This window comes from Phocoena sinus, chromosome 16 (assembly GCF_008692025.1).
Source record: "Phocoena sinus isolate mPhoSin1 chromosome 16, mPhoSin1.pri, whole genome shotgun sequence".
NCBI lineage: Eukaryota > Metazoa > Chordata > Mammalia > Artiodactyla > Phocoenidae > Phocoena > Phocoena sinus.
In genome coordinates this window covers 57,427,378-57,454,925 of record NC_045778.1, presented here as the reverse complement: position 1 = coordinate 57,454,925, position 27,548 = coordinate 57,427,378, and the positions used below count along the sequence as shown (strand labels likewise).

The 27,548-nt window shown below is 53.0% G+C and overlaps 1 protein-coding gene across 8 annotated transcripts in view; it reads right to left on the bottom strand.

Annotated features, from left to right (window-relative positions):
• Positions 1-348: 348 nt before the first annotated feature.
• The window catches only part of PAX2 (paired box 2), a 91,726-nt gene continuing 64,526 nt past the window's right edge, over positions 349-27,548 (bottom strand). For 4 of the 8 annotated variants that reach the window (XM_032609022.1, XM_032609016.1, XM_032609020.1 and 1 more), the window contains 5 exons: positions 22,295-22,470; positions 19,956-20,082; positions 5,592-5,693; positions 3,232-3,318; positions 349-2,752 (listed from right to left, as the gene is read on the bottom strand). In XM_032609022.1, coding sequence (XP_032464913.1) covers positions 2,676-2,752; positions 3,232-3,318; positions 5,592-5,693; positions 19,956-20,082; positions 22,295-22,470 — 569 coding nt within the window. In that variant the 3' untranslated portion in view covers positions 349-2,675. The remainder of the gene's footprint in view (positions 2,753-3,231; positions 3,319-5,591; positions 5,694-19,955; positions 20,083-22,294; positions 22,471-27,548) is intronic. The other 4 variants (XM_032609014.1, XM_032609017.1, XM_032609015.1 and 1 more) reach the window with 1 other exon arrangement.

Below are 27,548 nucleotides of genomic sequence, written 5' to 3'. Positions count from 1 at the left end.
GGACCTCCGACGTCGCATTCTGAGAGCCTGCACCCTAAGTTTGGGTGTGGTTGGAGAGGTAGGGAGACCAAATCACTCACTCGAAGGTAGTCTCAAGTTTTGCAAAGCGAAAACTCCTCGCCCCGAAGAGGGGGTCGGGGGGGAGGCAGACTCGTCTGGGCCATTGCCGGCTTTCGGCTGCCGATGAGAGGGTCCGCAAAGGGATGGGAGGAGGGTCTCAGCAAAGGGGTGGCAGGGTGGTCGCAATGGAAGTGCCCTTGGGAGGATTATTGAGGGTTTATTTGAGATCGACCAGTGTGAGGGAAGGCCTGTCCCAGAGACAGGTAGAGACAAACCTGGAGCCATGGGGAGTGACATACAAAATTTTATTATTATTATTATTTGTTATGTGCAAAAAAAAAAAAAGGAAAAGAATCAAAACGAACCGACGCGCTGAAAGTGGCCAAGGAGACCAGAGCCATCAGGGGATCTTTCGAGGGTTCGGCTGGGTCCTGGGTCTGGGTCCCCTGTCGCGCCAGCCCCACAGGGACTGGAATGGGACGGGCCTCGGAGTTTGAACCTCGGCTCCCTTGCTGCCCGGCTCGGGCCACTGGAGCCTGGCTGGGCACCGGCACATCCCTTCACTATTCTCTTCTCTCGTTTTCCTTTTCAAAAAAAAAAGCCTCCAAGGGAAGAGAGATCTGGGCGAGGACTCCAAGCCTTTTCGGATTTGTTCAAGGATATTTATTTATTTATTTATTCACTTTTATTGACTTTGTTTCTGTTATTTCGAGTCGTCACGATCCACGGGTGAGGAGACATGCAGGGCGCATCGCCGCTACCGAGAGAGCAACTACGGGGCAGGGCGGCCTGGCCGCCGGCGCCCCAGGGCGCGCGGGGCACGGCCTCGAAGGGCAAGCCTGGGGGCTGGAGCTGCCACCTCTGATCTAGTCTCAGGGGGCAAGTCAGCCAGGGCAGGACTGGGGAGAGAGGCCGAGGGAGGGAGAGAGACAAGAGAGACGAAGACTGAGAGAGACAGAGTCAGGGAGAGAGAAGCAGAGAAGAGAGATGGAGAGGGGAGAGATGCAGAGGAGAGAGCGGAAAACAGGGAATTACAGAGAAATAGCCAACAAAACAGGCGAGAGGAGTCCACAGGACCATGTTCGTCATTTTGCATAGAGATTTCTTTTCTTTCATAATTTTTTGTAACAGAAAAAAAACCCCTCCCCCAGGACGTGCTGTGCTTTAGTGGGCGTGTAGCCGTGTCCCCCCCTCCCCCCCAGAGAGCGGCGACTCTCACAGCACAGACAGCGGGGCGTATCTACAGGCAGGACGGGCGGGCAACTGGGACTCTACCCGGCGGGGCGGGGTGGACTGGACGGGGTGGGGTTATATACACAGGGGTTCGCCTTCACACGACACACACCGTCTTTCTACGAAGCAGCAGCCTGTTGGGTTTTCGTTTTTGTTTTCCTCTTTTGCAAAGACCATCATATTAAATAAATGTAGACTTTTTGCGGCCCTGTTCATTTCCTGCCAGAGGAGGAGGCTGGAGGTGGGTGGGAGGGGGTGGAGTGGGCAGCCCCCCACCTCCCACCCCGCGCAGCTCATACGCCAGCTCAGACCCTGCTCCCACCACCTGCAGATTGAGAGTCTGTGTCGGGAGAGTGGGGGGGCATCAAGCAACCGCTCGGGGAAGACCAGTGCCGCGGCCTGCGTTAACTGGTCCTGAGGCAGGCACGGAAGAGCCTCCGGCGAGGCAGCGAGTTAGGGAGGAGAGATGCAGAGCATCGGGGTCTGGGAAAAGGATGGGCAGGAGGGGGAAGTGCGAGGTCGGCAGATGGAAGAGACGCTGAGGTAGGGGCAAGGCGGGGCTGAGAGTCTGGTCACTAGTAGGAGATGCCTGGGCCCTGGGGAACTGGGCAATTCAGGTGGAGTAAGGAAGAGCCAAGAGTCGGGCTCCGTGGGTGCGGGCTGCTGAGGCCTGCGTGCCTTGGGTCACAACCTTGGAAACACCTTGACAACCCAGCGCCCCCCCCCCCCGTCCCCGTCCCCGTCCCTAGAGCCCGGCCCTCACGCCCCCATTCCATTCCACCTTCTGGGCAGGGCACAGGTGGGGGCAGTCCGGTTGGCGCCGGGGTGCGGACTTTTTCCCGAGGACTTGGCAGGAGGCTCTTCCCCCTTCTGCAGAACATCGTTTTGTTCTTAATTTCCTTTGCCCAGCGAAGCCTCCCGGCGCCGGAGCGTCCGAGGCGGGCTGCTCGGGGCTGGGCCGCGCTGCAGTCCGCGCTGATTGTGTGTCACAGAAACGTGTCCCCCGCGCAGCGGCGGGCCCGGCCAGAGTCCGGCGGTGTGGCTGGTCGGCTCCCGGGTCGGCTCGGGCGAGGCGGGGATGAGCTGGGTCGGACCCTCCTCGCTACGCCGCGCAGTCCAGCCAGGCGGGGAGGGGCGGCGGGCGGGATTGGGGGCGGCGGGCCCGGGCCTGAGGGTCCCGCCCGCGGCTCCACCCGTCCTGTCCGGCCTTCGACGGGGTGAAGTGAAGGGCTGTAGGGGTCCTGGGATGGGGTGGGTCTGGGGCGGTGGCCGGGAGGCTTCTTGTCGCGTCGATCCTCCCTCCCTCCGGGGTGGGCGGTCAGACGGGGACGATGTGGAGGCCAAAGCTGTCGGCCTGAAGCTTGATGTGGTCTCCGCGGTAACTAGTGGCGGTCATAGGCAGCGGCAGCAGCGGCAGGGGCGGAGCCCCGGGGGGCGGCACTATAATAATAAGGGGAACCTGGAAGTTAACACAGGAGAAGAATGGGCTGGGTGAGAGGACAAACAGGAGAACGAAAAAGGAAAGAAAAGCAAAGCAAAGACCTCCCCGGGCTGGGGTCTAGCAGGGTCCGGGCAGGGAGGCATTGGCTGGGCTGCGGGGCTGGTTGCCCCCAGGAGAGCTGCATTCACCGGGTGGGAGAGGGACCCGATCGGTGTCGGCCGCCGCCCGACTGCGGACCTTCAGGGGGCCCGAGGGTGGGGGCGGCGCAGAGCCTTCCAGCGACGGGGAAGGGAGCGGAGGGGAGAGTTAGGAAGGGGCGGGAGGCGCAGGCGTCCTCTAAGGATCCCGGGGCCTCAGTGCTGCGCTAACGAGCCTGCCCGGCTGGGCACCCAAAGGGCGGGTCGCGGGGAGTTGGACCCGCGTCCGGAAGCACTGCCGAGCTGGCCGGCGGGCGGACGGAAGCGCTGAGCCGCCGGCCAGCCAGGTGGCGTACTCACTTAGTAAGGCGGGGTTGCTGAATCTCCAAGCCTCGTTGTAGGCCGTGTACTGGGGATGGCTGTACGGGTTCCCGGAGAACTCGCTCCCTGCGGGAGGGCGAGGGAGTGGGAATCAGACACGGCGCAACGCCAGATCGGACCCGACGTGCCCAGCCAGCGGCCTCCCCCGTCTCTCCGAGGTTCAGGTGCAGCGGGCAGGGTAATGCCCACTGCGGGCGGACGGCAGGGTGGAGGCGGAACAATCCACCTGGTCCAAATGGGGGGAGCCCATGGGGTGTGTGTATGCGTGTGCGCGCAAAAGCACCGACCCGCCTCGCACACCGGCGTGGAGGTAACTGCAGGTTGGTGCCCGCCTGTGGCTCCCCCCGCGGAGGCGCTCCGGGCCACCCAGGAAGGGTTTGTTCCGGGTCCAGGAGCGCCTACGCCGCTGCGTTGGGGGCCAGGTTCTCTTTAGTGGAAACTCTGGTTCTAGGAGCCACAGCCCCATAGGGTGGAAGCGGGGGAGGGTGGCGAAGACAAGCCCTCGGGACACTTTGTCCCAGAAAGTCCTGAGAATGGCATCTCAGCATGGTGCCAGTACAAGGGGTGGGGGCTCTGCTGGGAAACACCCCCCTCCCTCCTTTCCCTCTAGAGATTTGATAGGTGGGCCACGCAGCAGGGGCAGGAGGCGGCGGGAGGCAGGTGGACTGCCCGCCGGTTCTCAAGCGGTGAGCGGAGGGCCCCGTGGGCTGGGAGCCGTCGGAAGCTGCTTCCCTCCCTTCGCGGGAGAAAGGCCAGGCCTCCGGGTTTCCCCCTCGCCCTTTCTCCTGTGTGATGACCCCAGACTGTTTACAGTGATCCCTAACCGCGGGTTAAGTAGAGGAGAAGGGGCCCCTCTCGGAGAGGGAGCTGGGGTGGGGGTGGGGGATGCAGCCACTGGAAAGCCTGTTTATTGACGAGGAGGGAAAGCATGCGTGCAGCAGGATAATGAGCTTCTGAGCTCAACTGTGACCAAGAGGAACTGAGCTATCTCCTTCCCCATCGCTAATGAAACAAGTGTAATTTCCTCATCAGCACTAGATTCTGTTTAACGACTCCCCCCTTGCCACCATGAGCTCTCTGAGGCTCCCCTCATCCCCATCCCCTTGCAGACTCCCCCCTCCCTCACCCCCGCCTCTCTAAGACCTCCTCCAGCCTCCACCTGCTCACTGCTGGAACCTTCCCTGAAGAATCTCCTGACACCCAACACTTTCATTCGCCCTACCCCAAATCTGGGCAGGGATACCCTCACCCACACCAGCAGCTCTCCTTACCCAGTTCCTCTAACTCCCTTCATCCCCTATTCTACAACACCCAGCAGCAATCTCCCTCTTGGCCAGCCCCCTACATCCACCTCTGCTTACCCAGGGGCTGTCCCTGAATGAACAGTCCAGGAATGGGGCCAGTCACCCTACTCTATCCTCCCCCACATGAGAGCTGAGCTTCAGGGAAGGGGCACACAGAGGGCAGCCAGCAGGACAGGAAGCAGGCCCAGTGAGTCTCATCCTCTTTAAGACAAGAGTTTTTTGGTGCTTCTGTGAATAGGAACTTCAACTCTCTTTGGCTTCAAGCCCAGCTCCCAATCTGGGGTGAGGGGTTGGGGGGAGCACAACCTCCAGCTGCAGTCACCAGACCCCAAATATGGCCTCTGTCTCTCTGATCCACACAGCCCAAACCCAGCTCCTCTCAGATGGGGACGGGTCAGAGCCCCCAGGAGCAATGAGGGCCCAGGGCTCCTCTCAGGAGATGTGGAGGTGCTCCAGCTTGTCTCTCTCTGAAGCCAGTCTCTCTGGTTCCTGCCACAGTCTGTCTTCTGTTCCTCTTTCCTTAGGGAATAACTCCCTTCTCTCCCTGGGGTGGGGTCGGCTCTCCACACTGGTCTTCCCTGTGGGTTGGTGTGGACCAGGGTGGCTTTGTCTGAGTGACAGACATGCCCCTGGAAATGGTTCTTGGCTCCAAGTTTCCATGGAAACCAGGGCAGACTCTTCCAAGCAGTGTCAGCTGGCTGGGGGTGGGCTGGGGCACTGAGTGTGGAGCTGAGGCTGCGTGCTCCTGGGCACAGACTGGGGTAGGTGGGCACTGCGGAGGGGCCAGGACGTACAGAAGGGTGCACACACTACTGCAAGCACTTCTGCAAGTTCCCTCCCTGGATTACTCATGAGGGAGGATGAGGGACCCCGGCTGCAGCCTCTAGGGAGAGAGAGGGATAGAACAGCAGTGGTTTGCAGGGGAGGAGATGTTGGGTCTCCCCCAGCCCCAGTCTCAGACTACAGACCACTCAGCAGCTCACCCACAGTTTAGCTACTCCCACTAAATCAGGCAGCTGCAGCATTGTCACCTACCAGGCACCATTCCTGCCAGGGTGGAGGTGGGGTAGCTTCCCTGGCCAGTGGGGGGCACGTGAGGGGGGTAACCAGGCAGAGTGGTGCTCGCCATGTCACGACCTGGAAAAACACAAAGGGGAAGGGGTGAGGCCTGGAAGAGAGGGGCCTGCCTCTGCTCACACAAGGGTACTCCATGGAAAAGAAAGCACTGAGTGCAGACATGTAGGGGCACACCTGAATGAGAAGGTCCAGGTGTGCCCTTACATGTATCTAAGCTTACCTAAATGTCCTATGATCAGCTGTGTGTATGCACCTCTGCTCTGTGTAGCTCTTTGTGTGTCTCTCTGTGCATGTGTGTTTGCCTTTGCTTGTGTCTCTTTGTAGCCCAAACCCAGATGGAGAAGGGAGGGAGATGACCTGGTTTTACTCCTCCTTCCCAGTGAGATATTCAGCTGTGGTCTATCCAGTAGCCAAATGGACCTCTATCATCTTGCTCACCTCTCCCCTCTTTAACACCCCATCTTTCCTTCAGGCTTGGAGGACACCCCACCAGCACTTGTATAGGAGCTGATGGGTATTCCTTGTCCTCTCCAAGTGAAGCTGCAGGTGCTGGGCCTGGCAGGTGTGAAGAGTGGGGGACCAGCCAGTGGGCTATTTTGCTGTCAGTGTTCATGGCATTTAAATGATAGAAAACCATCCCTGAAGCAAATCAGGAGCTTTGAGCTAACAGTGCAAATGGATCAGATCAAGTTCCAATGAGCAAAGCCTGCTCTCCCCACTAGCTGCTAGACTTCTGTCCCTGGAGGTGTCTATTAGCTAGAGTGTGGAGAGTGGGAGGAAGGGCTTTCCTAGTATCCTGGAGTGAAGGCAAAGCGAGCCAATCTTAGGGAGATACCCATGGTCCACAGATATCTCTGGAACACAGCTGTACCTGAACGGCCCCCCTTCCTTGCCTGCCCCCTCCATCGCCATGAAGCGGTCACCGCCTTCTTTGCAATTTAGCATGCTCCAATCTCTAATGACAATAAATTTGTCCTCTCCCATACTTCCATGCCCTAGAGACTACTTCATCCTTTCCTGGGTCCTGGGTCCCCTTTCTCCTCTCCATATTTCCCTTACACTCCTCGTCAGCCAGTGCCACTCTCCCACTCTAGTGCCTCTGTCCAACCCTGGGAAGAGGTGTGGCTGAAGGAAGGCAAGAACTAGGCATCTCTGGCCCACTTTCTTTTCATCAGTTGCCCTAGACCTCATCCTCCCGATGGCTATTCCAAAGCGTTTCTCTCTCTCCTTGCCACTCTCCCCTTAAAGTCGACCTCACCTCCAACTTTCCTGAAACGTGTGAGTTTCCTCACCACTACCTTAACACATCTGAATGATTCATCCTTCCCTAAGTAGACAGGGATGCAGCTCAGGCTTTTGCATTCCCAGCTGCCTGTGAACCTTTTCATTAGCTGTCCCACTGTCACCTCAACCCTGACAGGAATAAAAGAGATCACCTTCCCCTCAGTCAGTTCTACTGACCTACTTGAAGACCATCAGACCAAAACCTCTGGAGTCGTTCTTGACATAGCACGCCCAGCTTTGAAGTCAGTCGCTGGGTGTTGTCAATTCTCCTTAGCAATATCTGTTACCTCTGTCCCACCTTCATTTCCTCCACCACCTCCACAGCTCAGCGCCTAAGCACCTGCCCTTGGTCTGCCACAACAGTTTTTTTGCTTGTATTCCCTGCCTCCACATTCTTCTCCTTCAGTCTATGCCTCACATGGCTGCTTGGCTAGCCCTCATGAAACACTGCTTTCATCACATCACTTCCCTTGTAAGAGCCATCATGGATTCTCTGTAGTCTAGAGTTTGGGTGTCTCTCAGGCAGTCTGCACTCTGCCAGGCGTTCAAAGCCTCCCAGGTACTCTTCCCCACCCAGTTTTCTCAGCTCTGATTCTCACCCCTTCTGGTTTAGTGTGACTGTTTTCACTGGCTTGGATGCTGTGAAATCTCTGCTTTTGCCACCTCATTTTCTTCTTCTTGCTATAGTTTCCCTTTCTTTCCCTTATAAGCTCAAGGCTTAAAACCCCTACTATTCTACCCATCGGAGAAGTTTCTCTCTTCTAAACTTCTATAGTGTCTGTGCTCCATGGTTTACCACGTCACTACAGTTCATGAAACATCAGCCCTGTTGTTTTCCTCCTCAAACAGATCATAATCAAATGGAGGGCAGGCCCTGTCTTCTGCTCTGTAATACAGTTGAGAATACGGTAGATGCTCAATAAAAACGTATTGACTAATTCTCTATCACTCTATTGGACTTAATAGCCAATTCCAGGTGGGTTGTATTGTTTTCTGTTTCATATATGTTGGTGTCCTTTGAAGAGGTAAAAGCTGGGCAAAATGTAAATGTTTGAATCTGCTTTTTTTCTACAAATAATTTGAACAAATGGATCGTGAATTTTTATAAGATGATGAAAGATTTATACAGGATGATGAAAGCGAGGGACTCACAGGATGTGACTCAGCTTTATCATGCAACAGAATGATTTTCTCTCTACTTATTAATATAGCTAATATCTTATATTTTAAAACTCAAGAACAAACAACAGGGTAGAACTGTTAAACAAGAGATCATTTTGAACTCCCAGAGAGATAGCAGAGAGAATCTGTGTTTGCTCTGTGTGGGTTTTCTTTCATTGACTTCTATTGTCAACTAAATGTACAATCCTCCTGACCATCTCTCAGTGGAGAGGACTTCAAGTGGACAAGTCAGCAACATCTATCAATTCCTAGAGAGATTAATAATATGGCATTTCGTTGTCAAAAAAGGCCTAAGACAGGGCCTTCCCTGGTGGCGCAGTGGTTAAGAATCTGCCTGCCAATGCAGTGGACACAGGTTCGAGCCCTGGTCAGGGAAGATCCCACATGCCAAGGAGAAACTGAGCCTGTGCGCCACAACTACTAAGCCTGTGCTCTAAAGCCCGTGAGCCACAACTACTGAGCCCACATGCTACAACTGCTGAAGCCTGCGCGCCTAGAGCCGGTGCTCTGCAACAAGAGAAGCCACTGCAATGAGAGGCCCGCGCACTGCAACGAAGAGTAGCCCCTGCTCGCCGCAACTAGAGAAAGCCCGCGCACAGCAACAAAGACCCAATGCGGCCAAAAATAAATAAATAAAATATATTTAAAAAAAAAAAAGGCCTAAGACAGAGGAGAGTTAGTGAGGATGTAGAAGTTTTGAATAGAAAAATACAGAAATCCAATTCTTGGTCTTGTGATCCTAATGTCCACAAAGCAGTCAGGAAGAGAAGGATGCTTCTTTCTCAATAAACAGGAACTGAAATGCATCTGAATTCTGATTTTCAGCTGCATAGCTCCCTCAGCTTTTCACACACAAATTCCTTGTACTCTAAGGTTGTGTCACACAATCCCTTACTTAGCTTCAGGAGAGAAGAGGAAATGTGGGATGACTAGAAAGGTGTTTCCAGCTACCTGGAGGCACCCCTTTTGCAGTGTTTATTTCCACTGGATCTTTCTCTTGCAAATGGTCCAACTTCCAGCAGATAGAAACTTTGGCCTGCTGAAAGACACAGAACTGTTGATTGAGAGACACATTTCCAAATTCTATTTTAAAAACTGAATCTGGGAAGTGCTATTCAAGCATTTTTTTAAGTGTGAGAGAAGAGACGTATGATGAGGAAAAAGCATGCAAGCACACGGCTGTGATTCTGCTGCTGTGGATTCTGTAACATCATTACAGTATCACTGGATTCTGTAACATCAGTACAGCATCACTACCAAGAGGTGCCCGTTCAGGACCCCTGAGCCAACAAAGGTATAAGCCACTGCATACAAAGCACCCTCAATGGCTTCATCAGCACACAGGTGACACCTGAAGAACAGGAACACATTGACCAAACTCTTGCCAGAGCCATATATTCTTCTGGAACACCATTGTCAATAATAGAAAGCACACACTGCAGGAAGTTTTCAAATTACTAAGACTGTCATACCATTTGCCCAGCAGCATTCTGCGAGCAAACTTCTTTTAGTGAGTGAATATGAATGGGTAATGGAATCTGTGCAAGGAAGAATCGACAGAGTACTGGGCGTTGCATTACTACCGATGGGTGGACCAAGAGGAGCAGAGACAGACTCTAAAACTGTATGACAGCACAGCCACCTCCTTCAAGCAAACAGGTAAAAGTGCAGAAAGAGGAGAAAAATAGCTTCAGATCAGAATACATCAGTTATGAAATATGTCATCTGACAGACGATAGGAAGCAGTAAAGCATTTGCTTTGCTCACTGACAATGCTAGGAACATGAAAGCAGCACCAAGAATTACACATGGATAAAAACGCACATACTACAAGAGGATGGGCATTTCCTGTTGGATAATTGTTTCCTAAGATTACAAAGTTTTAAAGATGGAAGAGCCTTCGAGATGATCAGTCTCACTTCCTTGTTTTCAAGTTGAGAAAATGGGGGCACAGAGAGGCATCGTGACTTTCCTATGGCTACAGAGCTAGTAACTGACAGAGCCAACGTGTGAAGCTAGGTCTGTACCACACTGTCTTTTAATGATAACATGAAGTCAGATACTCCCCAAAAGAGCCAAAGAAAAGGAAAAAGAAGTCATCTGACAAGCAAAATCTCATATTGTCACTGCTGTCATTAGGATGAGGCAAGAAAAACAGGACACAAAGAATAAAATATTGACACTGAAAGTCTGTAGTAAAATCCCATGGGGTGGAGTATCAATCTCTTTGGAGAGTTTTCTGAAAAACAAAGAGGCTCTTCAAGAAACAGGAGTAGTTGAGAATCTAAAGCACCCAGAAGTGTTAGAAGTACTGTATTGGATGAGGATGTCTTCTCAGTTCAGCTGCAGAAGTCCCTGAAGATTCTAAAGCCAATTTCTACAGCAATCACTACATCTGAATCAGACAGTGCACTTTTGTCAGACATTCCTTACCAAACGGGCCAGATCAAATCAACTGTTTCGGAGAATCTAAGTGCAGTTCCTTTTACAAGTACAGAGAAAAGCAAAGTGAAAGACTTTATTAAGAAAATTTTAGTCACCGGATAATTTATGCTATTTTTTCAGGTCTTAGGATCCAAGGGCAGAGTTGTGTTTCTACTTGCACCTAGACTAGCTAGCATTCACTGAGCACCTACTATCAGGCTAGGCACTGTCCTAAATATTTTCCATATATTATCTCACTTAATCCCCATATCAACCTATGATGTTGCTCTGTTTTAAATCCCCATTTTACGGATGAGAAACTGAAACTCGGAGGGGTTAAGTATTATATCCAAGATTTCACAGCCAGTAGATGACAGGACCTGGACTACAGAACAAGCCGTATACTTGGGAATGGATTCTAGAATGACATTCTCAAATAATGTAGACCCAGAAGATAGGTATTCGGTCCAGGAAAGTAACCTGGGATTATGCTAAGCAAATCCTTCCTATAACACAACATCTTGTTGCTTCTTGTTTCTTGCATGTTTCAGGTTCTTCCATTTTCTACAGCAAGGCTTTTAAACTGGGGTTCACCGATCTTGTAGGATGTCATGGATGTGCTTCAGGGAGTCCATATAAAACTATACATGTGATGTTACAGATACATATATGTAATATCTAGATGGCTTTTATCATGTTCTCAAAAGTATTCATGACACAAAGATTAATAAACAGTGCTTAAAAAAGACCAAAGAAACTTTGTTTTTTGGTGTAAGAAAGACACTGATTTGTTTGAAACTATTTGAATTGGACCAACAAACCAGATCATACAAAGAACAGTCAAATAACATGTGATGGGTAGGGAGGCTTATCTCAAGTAAGGCAAATGTCAGCATCCAGGAGACCAAGGAAATAATAAAAAGGAAGCTGCCAAAGCAGCAGAGATGCTTTAGTTCAGTGATGGCCGGACAACAGACTTATTAGACACAGATTTATACAGTAAAAGTTATATTCAATCAGTTTAGAGATGCTTTCCCTCAGTATCTTTCTCTGAAAATGAGCACTTTTGCTATCCACTTGACACTATGGAGGACCCTAAGGCCGAAAAACATAACTCTTGTTTTACTATCCTAACCTCAAGTTGTGTCTGCTTCTCATAAGGTCGTGAAAATGAAGACATTAGATTGCTTCAAGGTTGGCAGTCTGTGCCTGAATTTGACACAAACATTTATAATACTTCCAAGAATACAGTTATTAAATTTGTAATTACTGCCTAAATATACTGTACATTTACATGTACTACACCAATTATGATCCCTTTATGACCAATCCAAGTTACACAGAATACATCAAAGTAACAAACTTTAAATCTGTAAAAGATGCTTTGAAAGGAGAGGGCAAGAGCTTTCCACATATTTCATTTTATTCCTTATTTCCCGGGTTTCCAAATTCTCCGGAAGTTTTCTCCTGGGGGGGCAGAGGTGCCTGTATGAGGGTCCCCAGCCCCAGGCTCTGTCTTGGCCCCATAGCTCTGCATCCCGAGGCTGGCCTGCCCTGGGCTCCGGCAGACGGGGCTGTGCTTGCAGCTCAGGGCGGCTGCACTCCCAGCCGATCTCACTTCCCACCCACAGCTGGACCTTTAGTCCCCGGTGTGTCCTAGGCAGGGATGCTGCCCAGATCTATGTGGGCTCAGTAAGGTCTACACCTCGACAGCCAACCAACTGGATACAACCAGTCATGCTGTTCCTACCCCTTCTCCCAGCACGCAGCCCTTCGTGGGCCACGGTAGCCTGCTGGGCTAGGGCCCCACAAGAGGCGCTCCTTCTAACTCAGCTGGACCATGGATGGAGCTGCAGCCTCAGGAGAGTGGGATAAGGATAGGGAGTGCTGGGGAGAATCACATTCTCAGGGCTGAAAGGGAATTTGACTATCCTCTCATCTACTCCCTCTCATTTTACAGAGAAGGAAACAGGCTTGGAGAGAGAGGAAGACATCCCAGCCCTCTCCGTGGTTCACTTCCCCAGGCTACCCTCTCTGGCTCCACTAGAAAGTGGCAGAGGAAGACTGGAGTTGGGCAGGTGCTGGCACTCTGGAGGCTGGGCCCAGGCTCACTGATGGGCTCAGAGCCCCTCGTGCTGGGTGGGCAGAGGTTAAGCCTGTTTGCACAGTCTCCCGATACTCCAGGTCTCCCAGTTCCTCTCCGGCTTTATTTTGTTCTCTGAGAGCACTGAATTGTCAGCTCTAATCCTTCCGAAAGCGCAGCGTTTTTCAGGCGCTCTGTGTAAGTGAAACCCTAATCCCAAGGAAAACGGCCACTTAAGCTGCCGGAGCATCAGGCTACTTTCCGAGCCTGCCACAGGATTTCCTCCGCCCTGCCCGCCAGCTCAGCGGGCCCCCGAGAAGGAGAGGGGAGCATTCCAGGCTGAAGGCATGCAAAGCCCTCTCTGAAGTAACAATAGTGGCAGGGCTTTTGCCTCCCAAAGCTCAGGGTTGAAAAAGTGCTGGCTTGTTTGTCCTGAGCAGGGGAAGGAAGGACTCTGATCACCCTGAGGAGGGTGGGAGGTCTACCTGTCACCTTGCGGATGGTTGGCTCTCCGGGGGAAACAGGCTTTTAGGTCTTACCTAGGTGACTCTGAGGCCACCAGGACATTTCTGAGCCCTTGGTCCCAATACATACCTGTAACATTCACTGGGACACCCCTCTTTAGGGTTTCTGGTCATCCAGAAAAGGTTGGGTTGGCTGACTTCACTTTTACGTAGCCAACCTTTTCTTCTTAGAAAGTGCCGAATAATGGAGTAAACAGGCTTAGTACTGGGGGACCCCCCCTTTGGAGAACTCTCCTTTGGGACACCCCAGGCACCTCTAAATATCTACAGCAGCAGAAAGTTTCCCTATAACCCAGCCATCCGTGAAAACAGTGCCCAGTGCTTTCTACTAGGCAACACTTTTTTGTAGTTGGCTACTACATGCATTTGAAATAAAGCTCGTTGATTTCTCAAAAATATTTTGATTCAAATTCAAACTGTCCTCTCTCCTTGATCTCTAAATGAATTAGTGAGACCATGCCGTGGGGGGCCAAGCACAGTCCATTTGGCGTGCTCAGCCTTTGGGTCTCATGGACAGAGGGAGGAAATGAAGGAAGGAGTCAAGAGGTAAGGCCCAAGGTAATGGGTCAAAGCTGAGCTCAGCTTAGAAGACCACAGAACTACATCTTTGCTAAGATGCCCGGGTACCCTTCATACCTTCCTCCTGCTCCTCATGCCTCTCCTTCCCTCTGTAGCTCCATTAGCAGCCTCACGTGCTTCTGCCCAAGGCACCCTGCTGGGGAGGGAAGCCCGTCACTGCTGGGATGGCTGGTGGGCACAGACATGGGTGTGGAATTGGGGCTGGAGATTGTGGTGGCACAGCTTTTGTTCTATTCAAATTTGACCTGACTCCCCCAGTCCTAGAGTAAATTAATGTCTTTTCTTTGCAATATCTTTTCCCTCTAGGGGTGGACTGGATAAAGAAGGAAGGGAAAGAGCCCTGATCCAGTGACTCCCTAGGCTGCAGACCCAGGGCACCCACATTATCTGTCAATGTCTCATTGCTATGGAAATGCCCCTATAATTAAATCAGAGCTGAGGTCTGGGGGCTGGAGGTCCTGGGGGATGTGGCTGGAGGCCTCAGGGATGTTTGGAGGAGGCTAGCCTCTTCCCAGTGGGCCTTCTCGGCTGAGGAGAAGCCCTCTGGCTTGGTTTGGCCTCCACAGCGACAGGCTCTCCGACTTGCCGTGTGTCTGGAGTTGCCCTAGCCCTCTCCTTTCAAGGTTGGCGAGGAACTCTGATGTCTGTGCCCTAAATTCCTCAGCTAATCAGGGGCTTTGAGCTGACAGACAAGGCTAGGAGACTCCCAGCCTCCTTCAGAAACATTTCTCAGCCTTTATTGCCCTCTCCTCCCCCAAGAGGCTGGCCAAGGGCTAAGCTGTTTGTTTTATGGAGGGAAATGCAGTGCATTGGAAGGGGGTTGTTAACTACAGGAAAGAGGCACTTCCTAGAAGTCCTCAGGACTCCTAGAGCAGGAGGAGGAGGGTTTCCCAGGGTCCACACCTCTGTCTGCTAAAAGGCCACTTCACTAACCATCCTAGATGTGGGTAAGGAGTCTGAACTTCTAAGAGTCTGCAGCCCTTTCTCAGAAGCCGAGCCCATACGACTCTCTCTAGGCCCCGGGGGCCAGCCCCTGCTTTTCTTTGAACTTTGCCTTACTGGCCTCCTCCACCTCTGCTCAAATTTGCCAACTTCCAGGAGACCCCCGTCTCCTGCTCTCTCTCCCCACCGTGGGCACTCCCCTCTTAGGACACATCCACATCTCCTCCCGGATCTTAGCTACAGATTCCGGCAGAGCTGCAGTCTCCGGGCATCAAGAGAAGTTTCTCCCAAGCTCTTGAATAAAACCACCTTCTCCCCACCAGGATGGGGAAGCTGACAAGGCTTTTTTTTTCCCCCATGAGGGAGGAATGGACTGTCCCTGTTACAGTGCTCCAATGTTCAGACATTTTTCCAAAGAAAAGGGAAGACTCTCTGCTGAGACTTAGCAGTCTGGGAACTTGGATAAGCAGGGGAGAGGCTCTACTTTTGGGGCTGCCTGGGGCTCCTCTCTTTCCACGCCTCCGAGTCCCAAAACAATGTGCTATAGGTGCCTTCTCTGCCCTTTAAGATCTCCATTATCTGACAATTTGCTGAGCAGTGGTGGGGAAGGGGATGTGGGATCAAGATCTGTGATTAACACAAAACATACTTCTTTTTTATCTTTTTTAGAATGTTAAACATGCTTACACTATAGTTGTTTTTGGATTGTTCTATTATCTCTAGTTCTTAGGGGTATTAACTGTCCTGTATATTGCTTCTGCTAACTCTCCCTCATGACAGTTTGTATTCATATGAGGTGTGTACTTTTTTATAGTGAGCTCATCTTTAGTGATGGATTTTTTTTTTTTCCTGTGGGAGTCCCATGTGCCCTGGATTGTAGAATGTCTCTGCAAGGAAGGTTTGCCCTTGTTCCTGCTGGGGTTTCCAAGTGGGTTACTATCCTAGCCACGTTTTTATGTAAGTTCTTAGCTGGGGGTTCCTGCCACATCCTCATGGTATAAATTTGGACTCAGGGTCAGGCTTGGGGGTCTCCATTTCTCGTGGAGACGTTATTTTCCCTCCCTTGCTTTCCTGAGCCCCTGGGATGAGTTTGTGTGTTTCCCATGCATAGATAGCGTTGTCCTGCTCCATCCCTGGCTTACTCAGGGGAATGCTGACTTCTAGTTTCCTGCTTCTTTGGGGCCCAAGGTCATCTTTTCTGTCTGGTGTGTTACAACCCCAGCCTCCCCCAGTTAGGGTCTGCCTCCAGTGTGATGCCAGCAGCCTCTCAGTCTGCTCTGGCTTTGGGTCTCCCTCTATTTCTTGCACAAGATGGTGAGGTTTGGTTGTGTGGTAGAATTCTCATTGTTATGTTTATCCAGCTGCGTTTTGGTGAGTTTAGCCTGCCTTGTTTCTAGATATCAATCTCATTCCTCTGTAACCCCTCCGGGACTAAAATGAGGATGGCGAGGACTATACTTGCACAAAGCTCTCCCAGTGCTCGGCAGTGAGCCTCACCAGAGGCCAGTGAAGCCTGCTCACTTGGTGCAGCAGCTCTGGGGCCTGGTGCATCCCTCGGCTTCTAGAGTGAGCATGGAGAACCGCTGTACCATCCCCGACTTCCTCCAGCACTGTCTCGTTCCATTTGGGCTCCGGGGCAGGGAACCCGCTCTCATTATCAGGGTGGATTTTCTCCAGGTGAAGGGACTCTCAGAATTCTCAGAAGCATCTCCAAGTGACTTTGGGACTCCTGAAACTAGTATTCATCTTATTCTCCCAGATCAACATCACTGCCAAGGTCCCCTCTATGGCTGCAGAGCTGGCCAGGCACAGGAAGGGAGGAGTCAAGGTGAGGAGGCTATGGGGAAGGGGGGCTCTTTTCTACCAGTGACAGGCGACTTGAAGGCACCAGCACACAGTTGGAGTCAGAGTCCTCACTGAAGAGGCCCTGACCCAGAGGCCTGCGGGACCACTGAGGGGTTGATGGCAGCCCACTGTGGGGTCCTTTGGAAGGGTAAGAAGGAGGTAGAAGGTACCAGCCACAGCCAGACAACCTGAGGCATCCTGGGGCCAGAGTGCCCCCCACCCACTCTCTCATCTAGTTGGTCCCCTTTTCCTTATCACTTAGGAGAGACTCGGCTCTGTTCCAGACCAGCAGCCTAGAGCAGTGGGCTGGAGAGAAGAGATGCTGCTGAGCTAGAGCAGCCCAGCGGCGGAAGGGAAAGGGTGATAAATTTAAATAACCAGCTTGACTTGGCAGCTTGCTGAGTTGTGATGCAGTGAAATTAAAATCTCGGCAGAACTTGCAAACACTACTCAGAAAAATCAGTCTCTCTCCTTGGTTCCGTGAGAGAAGGTGGGGAGGGGAGGCTTTTGGGCCAAGCCCTGGCCTCTGGCAGCCACCCTTGCCTGCAAAGTGATTAGCTGTGTCCTGGCCCACTGGGCCCCACTCTCCCCTCTACACAATAGTCCAGGCTCCTCTCTCCTCTCAGTCCTGACCTTGTGGAACAGCTGTATCAAGTGGCTGGTGAAGTTTGAAATCAGCCTCCAGTGCCAGAAGGTGGCAGGAATATCAATAAGGTCGGCTCTTCAGGTTGGGCTAGGGCTTCCTGGGCTGGTTTCCTCAGGACTCATTCCCAAAGGTTTGCAGCCTCAGCTGCCTGTCCCTGGGGAAGAAGATGAGCTGGGGGTTTAGGATGTGGGGGATGAAGAGGGCTCCTTGAACACCTTGGCACACTCAAGCCAGGCTGTGGCCACAGGATGCCCTCCTGCTCTCTCACCTGTAGCACATACCTGGCCAGAATCACCTGCCGGAAAGTGCCTCCCCTTTTCCTCCTCCACCAAAGCCCTTCATACTCTCCAACCAAATAAGCTCTTAAAGAATCTTGGAGGGCAATTTTTACAAATACACCAAAAGCCCCTCCCATATCCCAGCTATTCTTGGAGCCCAGTTCTAGGTGCCAACATCTTTCTAGAAAATCTCACCTGAAATCCACCTCTCTGGTCTGCTCTCTACATCACTGCTCACCGCTACCCGCAAACTCCTGGCCCAAAGGCTAATGTGCTGGACCCATTCCTGATATGATCCATGAAGTCTCTGGGCACTGCCCTGTTTCTCACCTTGACAGTACCTCCAGCAAATTCTGTTCATCCCCATAATAAACACATCATGAATCATTCATCTTTAATAGATTATGCAAATTAGGAGGACGTAAAATCAACAAAGATCAATAACTGCAGCCATTTAATTGCCAGCGAAAACATTTTAAGAATGAGCATAATCTGTAGCCCTTTCTCGGGTAATGGCACCATTAATCCAAACATTGGATCTTGGCCTAAGTGTAGAAAAATCATTCCCCCCCCCCTCCCCCCACCCCTCCCCCACTTCTCCACACACTTCTCTCTTTTTGGTAATTTCCAGTTTCTGAGCAAGTTTCCCTGTCATTACCACTGGTGAACAGCTCCGAATGTTAATGGTTCTGCTTTTGTTACTCCTGGCTTGATTGAAATGTCGCATACAGATTGAGATGTTAGTGCTAACTTGCCACCTGGGAATGTCAAGCTGGGTCTGAAATGAACTTTTCTCACACTTGGATCCAGATGGATCAGCCGGAGATGTTCCCAGGCTGAGCTGGGACCGTTCCAGGGCCATGGGGGGGGAGGCGGGCGGGGGATGCTCAAGGTGGAGGCACTTTCCTGCACCAGCCTGAGTTCTCCTGCTGCAGGAACCCTACCCCAAAGATCCTTCTCTCCACCCCAGGAAGCCTCTGCCTTCTAGACTGTGGCCCTGGGCCCAGGGAAGCACAGCTGGGGTTAGAGAAGAGTCTCCTGGGCTCTGTTTTGCTGCTGCCTAGGGTGGGCCACTTTTGGGAGGTGACCAGTGTGACTCTCAGCAGATCAGGAGAAACATGGCCTGGCCTGGACCATCACTCTTTCTTGGGTCAGAATACCCACAGCTCAGAGAGCTTCCGAACCGGGCTATGGAGGGTTCTTGCCGAGGGCCAGTTGATCATAGGCTGTATCCTGACCCAGCTTATGTTGTCACTCCCAAAAGCCCATCTAGGTCTCCGACACTTCCAGAACTCAACCTCTGATTGCTGAGCCAAAGAGCTCGACTCTGTCCAGGCCGGAAACAGCTGTACCAGGACACCCCTTAGGGAGAATCTGGGAAAGCTAACAACAGGGCTCTCCCAAGCCCCCCAGGTGGAGGCCAGGTGGCCACTCGCAGCCCATCTCAGACCTGAGCCGTGCTCAGAACAGCTCCAAGTCAGAACCAGTGCGCTGTCCTCCAGTGGGGCCATGCCCGCTCCCTGTCTTTGGTGACGCTGGCTGCTGCCAGGTCCCCAGGCCGCCTCCGCTCGCCTTGTCGGCAGGTAACACCTCAGTGTCTCTCAATCACTACCAAGACCCTTCTCAATCATTCTTTCTCCCAAGGAACAAATGGCACATTGGCTTTAGTGTCTCCAGAATAATTAGGTGAATTTTAATAACACCTCAATGTGTGTCTCTCCCACTTGGGCACTTTCCTGGCCCGGAAACCCTTCTGTAGTGCCAGCCGCCTTCCACAGCCCTCAGCTCTGTGGCCTGGAGCTTCATCACCTGGGTTCTACACTGCACTGCACCTCGGCCTTCTTCCCCTCTAGCTGCCTCTGCTGCTCCTCCCTCATCCATGCCAGCACCTGGATTGGGTGCCCCCTTCCCCTGCATTTTGACTGAGGGACAGGCCGGACCCTGCCTGGCCTTGAAATCAAGCCTTGGTCTTAGTGACTTCTCTGGGAAGCTGGAGAAAGGCTGAAATAATTGAGCTTACCTATAACCACATGGCCAGATGCCACGCTCTGAAGCCCAAAGCCACAGCTTTGGCACACCAGGCTGCCCAGAGGAGAGGAAAGCAGGTCCCCCAGGAGCCTCGGGGACACAGGAGTGTGGAGACTCGACACTGGGCACTCATGCTCCACTCCTGCCAGCCCGGCCTATTTGCCCTCATTCTCCTGCACACATCCTAACAAGAGGCTCACAGTTCCGGCCACCTTGGTGGAGGCAAGAAAAAAGGCAACGGAAGAGGCAACAGGATGGGCAGAAAGAACCAGCCCTAGCCCTTCCTGGCTTTGACATTTCCAGGCTGGAGCGTACAGAGACCCTGACCACGTTTTTTTCCTCCCACATCTGCACACATCTGTTCAGGAAGCACCCTGGTTTCTGGAGACTTACTCTCTCTACAGAGATCATGGCAGGGAGCCCGCTTGTCACGCTGGGCCCCAGATGGCATGGGTTGAGGTGCCCCCCACTGAAAGCAGTGTCCCACCCTCCTGGAAGCCCCCTTACCGGTCACAACGGGGTATGTCTGCGTGCCCGACACGTTGCTGCCCAGCTCGGGGTTGGTGGATGCAGATAGACTCGACTTGACTTCATCAAGCCCAGGGGTCAGGGCTGGGAGGGAGTACTCGTTCCCCTGGGAGGAGAGAGAAAAGAGACAGCTCACTATTGACGTACACATGCGGAGAGAGGGCTTGGTGTGCAGATGGGGAGGAGGAACGGGGAGCCCTCCCAGATGGGGTGGAAGGAGATGGCCAGGCAGAGGGCGGGGAGTGTGGGAGGGGCGGGCTCGATGGATGATGGAGAGTTGTGTGTGGGTGGGGGCAGACCTGACTCTGGGAAGCTGAGGTGCAGCCTGTACATTCTCGGTGGGTATCCCAGCACCCTTTACATCTCTGTAGCATCTCTTGTCTAAGAAGCCCCAAAGGCGGGGTTTAGCAGTGGGAATCCCCCTGCTGAGAGGCAAGCGGTGTTTTAAGGTCCCCCAGGGGTAGGGAATCTTGGGGAGGAGGGGCGAACCCTGACATGATGGCAGAGGCAGTAGCTGGGGGAAGGGCCTAGTGGGGCCTCGAGCCTGGCACTGCTGGGCTGGCTGACCGGGTGCTGGAGCCCCTTTTTAAAAAACAAACAAAGACTGCCTCACGGGCCCCTCGCTCTCTGCCTGTGCACTGGGGTATGAAATTGGGGAGGGGGAGAGTCCACATGGCTAACAGAAGGGTGGGAGGGGGCCAGTCATTGACTCTGAAAGGGTGTCCTGCCTGAAACACTCGGGTAATTGCCTTTTTATTGCAGCCACCGCCAAGCCAGACCCCAGAGCTGGGCTGACCAGGAGCCCGCACGAAGCAGGAAAAGTTGCTCTGATTAATATTACGTTAAATTAAAACTGATTTTCTGCTCTTTCGGGTCCGTTTTTTTTCCCTTCCGCTTCCTGGCCCCCCCAGAGGGCCCCCTCCCCTCCCTGGCTGGACAGGATTGCCTCGTCATTTCCAATTCCTTCTCGTATTGATCTTCCTGTAGAAATCAGTTTTGTAATTAGCTGCAAATTAGGCCTTCTACTGGGGGTGAAGCTGCCCCCTGATTTATCACCAGAGTAATTCGCTGTGATCGGAGAGAAATTAAAATGAACTCAATTAGGCTTCGGATTTGCTTTATGGGCCCTGCTCCGAGTTTCAGGGGGAAAAATGACTGTGCTGGTGTTTAATAGTCTAATGAAAGTAAATAAAGGTTATTCATTGTAATACAGCCGGGGACTCGGGGAGGGTGCACCAAGCCGCCCGCCTCTGCCGGCTCCTCCTTTGTTGGTTTATGGCTCAGGGCACCTTAAAAAGACTTTTGATTTTTGTTTTATGAAGACAAACAGCTTACGGGATAAAAGGACGGGCGGGGGAGAAAGGCGAATGGCTGGGAGCTGTTGGAGTCCTAGAGTGGAACCGCGCTGTGCAGTCTGTGTGGTTGCGCTGGTGCGTGTGCGTGCGGGTGTGTGCCCGAGTGTGCACACATGGCAGGCTGTGCTGTGCTGAGGCTGTGGGCCTGGCCTGGGCTTTAGTGTGTGGGGGGGGATGGGTGTGTGCTCACGCGTCGGAGTGTGTGCACAGGGGGCTGTCCTGGTGTGTGCGTGGAGGCGGGTGTGGAAGTGCGCTGAGCTGGTGGTCTGTGGGGCGTGCACACCTACTGGCTGATGGGCTGTGCTATGAGTCCTGTGGGCTGGGCGGCGGGGGGGCAGCAAGCAGGTGGGTGGCGGTGGTCTGTGAACACGTGCACACAGGTGAATGGGAGCAGTTAGGAGATGTGTTTCTATGCTGTGTGATGTGCTGGTGTGTTGTGGGCTGCATCCCATGCTGTGTGTTCTGGGTTGCTCTTCATCTGTGGGAAGTATTGGGTCTGAGGGGTAGGCTGTCAGGAGGCAGGCACAGCGGGCTCACCTCCTGACGCCCCAGGCTTACTCAGACTTTCTGTAGGACCCTAGGGGCATTTAGGCAAGGGACGTTCCTGAGTGCTCTATGCCAGAAGCACAGAATGGCAGGGCTGGAAACGACCTGTCAGATCATCTGTCCAAGCCCTTCATTCTACAGACAGGGAAACAGGATAGAACTGAAACTGAAATGGGATTAAGATTTACCTACAGCCATACTCACGCCCAGAACTCACCCTTTCTAACTACCATATACTAAGACGATTTTCTTAGCTCTGCTCTAATGTCCCTGCGTGAGCGTGTTCACACAGCGCACCCAAAGGCAGCACACACGACGCTGGGTGTGCGTGTGGCTGACCCACGTGTGCACGTCCTCCAGAGGCCTTGCTCTGCCCAGTCCCTTTCCACTTCTGCAAGCAGAAAGCTCCTTCCTCACCTGCTCTGATTTGATGTGCTCTGATGCCTGGAAGACGTCAGGGTAGGAAGGACGCTCAAAGACCCGATCCAAAGCTTCTAGCTGCTGCTGGGTGAAGGTGTCAGCTCGCAAGTGCTTCCGCAAACTGTCCACGCCACTCTGGGAATCTCCATTGGGGACTGAGCCCTCAGACACATCTGGAGGACACAGGGACACTCGGGGCATGAGTGCAGGTCAGCAGAGGCACACAGTGGGCAAAGGTGACGGGCACCTGGCTCGGCCCCCAGGGCTTTGCACCCCTGCTGGGACCCCTTTTCCCCAGTTTTCAGGCTGGGAGGGGCTGGCCCAGGGGCTGGCCATGCCTCAGAGACCTGGCTGAGAGAGCCAGAGCCCCTGAATGTCCTGGGAAGAGAAAGGGAAGCTGTCACAACTCGGGGGCGTGGGAAGGACTAGGCAGAGGCGGTGGAGCCAGAGGGATTCCCAGGGGCCATCTCCCCAGGGCACGTCTCCCCTGAGCCCCTTCTGTCCCCCCCCTGGCCTGGATTGGCCTGGGGAAGGAGCTGGGTGTCTTGGGCCAGCATTACCCAGCCTGTGGAGAATTGAACTCGGCTCTGAGATGAATTTCAGTTCCACTGACTCCAAGAGTGGAAAATCATCAAATCTCCGAGGCTGAGTGTAACATGGAGACTGGGTGAAGTAATTAACTTCACCACTGAGGGAGGAGGGACTCAGGGCCCAGCTGAGGCACTCTGCTTGCGTTGGGCCAGGCCTGAGACTGGAGCAGACAGCAAGTGGCACGTGAGTCATGAAATGCAACTTGGGCAGAGACTGAAGACTGGGGTCCCTGTAGATGCTGCTGTGCCCGGGCCACCCTCCTCAGCTTGTCCCTGACCTGGACTCTGGCGAGGCTCCGCCAGAGGCCAGCTCCTTGGCCGCCTGGTTCCTCCTGCAGTCTCTACAGGAAGCTGAGACTCGCCCCATGTATGAAAAGCCACGGTGGTGCCACAAAGCGCCCGCTCCCTGGGGCTGTAGGCCAGTCCTGTCTGTGTACTGCTCTCCCCAGGCCTCCCACCACTCTGCTACCCTTCCCTCCCTGGACCTGCCCTCTATCCCGGTCCACTGGGGTTTTCAGAGTCCACAGCGGGCCAAGTACCTGCTGTGCCTACACTCCCTGACCCCACACCCTGCAACTTCCTGGGCTCAAAGCTGGGTCCTCCCAGCCACAGCTTGGCCACTCCTTGGCTTCCCTAGCCCAAGACCAGCTGGGGAGCCTTGGGCCTGGGGCCAGTCCATGCTGTAGGCCCCAGGGTGTTCCTCTGGGACTGTTATATATATCAGTTTATAGGTGATTATACGATATGATATAATCAATATTGCATTATATACAGTAACACCGTACAGTATCATTCAGGAAAGCATAGAAAATATTACGTATTGATTAACCTCAACCTGCAGCCATCCTCTCTTGCTGGCCTCCCAGATGGAGCAAGGGGGTCTGCTTTCCTAATGGGACTTCCTGTCTTCACTCGATCCTGGAGGGGGTGGGAGAGCAAAGAAAGGGTGTGTGTGTGTGTGTGTGTGTGTGTGTGTGTGTGTGTGTGACAGAGAGAGGGGGAGAGAGAGAGAGAGAGAGAGAGAGAGAATGGAGACCAGGATCATATCTGAGGTGGACAGACAGACACAGGGACAGCCTTGATGATATTTCTATGTTCCCTATGTTCCTAAGGCCACAAAACTTGGTGGTTGTGTTTTTTTCTGTGTAAGCTTCTGGAATGATTTTCTGTCTTAGAGGCAGTGTGTGCATCTCTCTATATGAGTTAGGGTGTGACATATTTATTTTTCCCTTTTGTGTATTTTCTGTATATGTGCATTTCTACACGAATAAACATCCAGATAGATAAGCGTCTGGGAATGTGTGACAGTCCAGGAACCTTTCTGAAAAGGTGCGTGTGTACGTGTGTGACTGCATGGGGAGTGTGAGCCCACGTCCCCCCATGTTTCTTCTGTGCCTGCTTCTCTCTCAAGGATGTACCATCATCTTAATGCTACCCCTTGGGGCTATTTGCATGTTTTGTTGTGTGTAATTCTCTCTTGCTGGAGTCCTCCTACCTTTTTGGGAAGCACTTCTGTCAGAGAAGAGGGAGACAGCAAGTGTCTTTGTGTGTGGTTACTGCAGTGTCACCAATGAGTCCCGGCAAGTAAAGTGCATTTGTCTGCGAACATGGGCTCACATGTTATGTGCATGGGTGTGTGCGTATGTGTGGTGAGACTCATACTATGCCTCTGTGTAAATTTGTGTATATGCCTGTGTGTGGCTTGGCCCAGCCCGTGTGTGTGTGTGTGTGTGTGTGTGTGTGTGTGTGTGTGTGTGTAGGGGCTGAACTGAAGCTTTGTCCTCAGGTCACTGGCTGGAGGAGTCTCTTTTCCTTCATTTATTCAGGGGCTCTTCAGATCTTGACAAATCTGTCACTCTAAATTTGCGAGAGATTATGGTGCTCTCTCCCCAGCCCGCAGAGAGGTGATATATGATATCTGCTGCCCCTATTGATTGCCTGATCTGGTGGCAGAGGCCGGCGAAATGAACTTGAAATGAACATCATGCCTCAACTCATTGTGCGTATAATACACTACTTAATCCCGCATTTTTCAGCCGCTATGGAATTCAATTGATCAATCATGTTCCACTGATAGTACTGTTTTAGGGGTTATTGCTGCTCCCTCCACTCACTGACCTTTTTATTTATTTATTTATTTTTTGTATACTCAGGCCCTGGTGATAAAACAGGTTACAGAGGCAGCGATGGAAAGGGGGAGGGAGGAAGGAAAGGCAAAAGGATGGCTGCTACTGGAAGAGGTGGCCGAGGGTCCGGGGAAAGGGAGGAAGAGGAGAGGGAAGGGGGGTGGGGCAAGGAAGAGACAGAAGGTGCTAGAGGAGCAGAAAAGCAAACTAGTCTGATGCAAGCAGGAGAGAATCGCCAAGGGAGGCTGCAGGAGGCTTGAGGAAACTCCTCAAAGGAGAAGGAAGGTGATAGGGAGGTAGGAAAGGCAGCAGTCATGATGAATGGCGAAGGAGCACAAAGAAAGTTCTGGGGAACAGGGAGGACAGCCACAGGGGCAGGGAGACGGCAGTGGCATTACTGGTGGGGGACAGGGAGGCAGTGGCCCCCAAATCAGCCAGAGGGCCCACAGGCTCTCCCAGGCTCTCCCCAGAGGCCAGGGTGGTGCCCTTCCCTCAGCTAGAGAAGGAAGGGAGGAGTGAAGGCAAGGAGGAAGGGCGGGAAGGGAGTAAGGGAAGGAGACCGGGAGAAGCCTGGGCTCAGAGGTCAAAGGAGGAGAAGCTCAGGGAAGAAGGAAGCCCAGAGGCAGAGGCAGGGCAGAAAGGGAGAGAGGAAGAAAGGGGAGAAGCTTCCTACACCAGACGCCTCAGGAAGCACAGGCTGGGCTGAGGGCCCTTGCTACAGGAATAACCCTGCTGGTTCTGCTTTCCCGGAAGCCTGTGTATCCAGTGAGGACGGTAGCCCGGGGCCTGGATGGGGGTGGGATTGGAGGGTAGAGGTTGGAGGAGGAAAGAAGAAGAGAGTAGAGGAAGAGCAAAAAAGAAAAAAGAACATGGAAGAAGAGAATTGAAAAGGAAGAGAAAACGAAGCTGTTGTCAGTACCACCCACTTGCAGGGACCTACTCAGGAGATGGAGAGAGAGGGCTCGGGGGGGGGGGGGGGGGGGGGGTGCTTCCCAAGGTAGAGTCTCAGCGGTAGCAGCAAGGGAGAGGGATGGAGCTGGGCTATGAGACACTGCCAGGCCCAGGCACTGAAGGGCTCTCTGGCAGAGCTGGGCTAACATGGAGGAAGAGGCAGAAACAACTCCTGATCTGGGCTGCAGAGTGAGTAGCAAGGAAAGTAATTAGATAGCACCCACCCCCTTGTGCCAAGGAGCCAGGCTGGGAGTTCCCTGTGGGCAGGAACCATGACCGGTGCATCTCTGTAGGTCCAGTGCCAGGCATGGAGCTGGGCACAGACTTGATACTCAATGGATGAATGAGTGAATGAATGAATGAATGAACGAGGCTCTCCCGGGTGGCATTCAAAGCCAGACTACTGGCAGAAGGCCTCTGGACCAGCCACCTGGCTGGCTTAGCCTCCCAGGATACCCAGTTACACGTCAGGCAAGTCCCACACATCCTTAGCTGTCAGAGGATATGGGAAGACCCACGACAGGCCCCTGGGTAGACTCATGCCCCTTCTTCACCTGCCCCACTGCTCGTTAGCTTCCAACAGCATTGACTCTGGTCCCCAGAGGCCCTTCCCACTCTCACCAACACCTTCCTGCCCACCTGTGGTACTTCCACCCAAGGACAGAGCACACCGTGTTGCCAGTTAAGAGTGAAACTTAACCTTGGAGCTGCAGAACTGCCATCCAAGGCAGCTGGCAGAGGCTGCTTGAGAACTGGGCCCAGAGATGGCCCCTATGTTGGACTCACCACACCACGGCCCTGGTCGCAAAGAGTAGGATAAAGTGGGTCTGTCTGCTCATTCTTGGTTCCAGGGAAGGCCTTTCCTAAATGACAGAGCAGGCCCTCAGCCTTCACCTTGATGGGAAAACCAGCCCCTACCTTGTCAGGGCTCCAAGAGGAGGGCTGGAGTATGATGCCGCATGTCCTGGACTTTCTGGAGCAGTTCTGATTTCCAATATTCTTTCCCACTCTCAGGCCACATTTTCAGATTGAGGTTGGAAAATGTGGCTGCGAAGGTTTAGTAAGACTTCCCAGAGCAAGGAAGATACCCTGTGCTCGTTGGTCCCATATGTGGAGGATTCGGTCCTGTTCTGTTGTCCCCTGCCCAGCCACCAACCATTAGCAGCTCACAGTACCGTGAGCTTGTTGCATGCCACTTAACCCTCCCAACAACCCTGTGAGGTAGGTGCTGTGATACCTATTTTAAAGATAAGGAAACTGAGGCAAAGAGAGGTTAAGTAGCTTATGCAAGGCCACGCAGCTGGTAAATGACAGTTGGGATTTGAATTCAGGTCTGTTTGACTCCAGAGCCTGCTCTCCACATCATTTCACTCTGCTGCCCGGGTGCCAATCCCAGGGGACCCAGTTGAGGGCCACTCGGCCCCAACCAGGACACTGTATCCCTCCCAGCATCCCCCCTTTTCTACTTTGTACCCTCCCTACACTGAGGCTACCGCCTATGGCCCCTGAGCTGGCTGAGCCCAGACTGCCGAGAATGATGAGGGGACACCTGGTCCAAACTCCTCATTTTAAGGTAATGAAAAC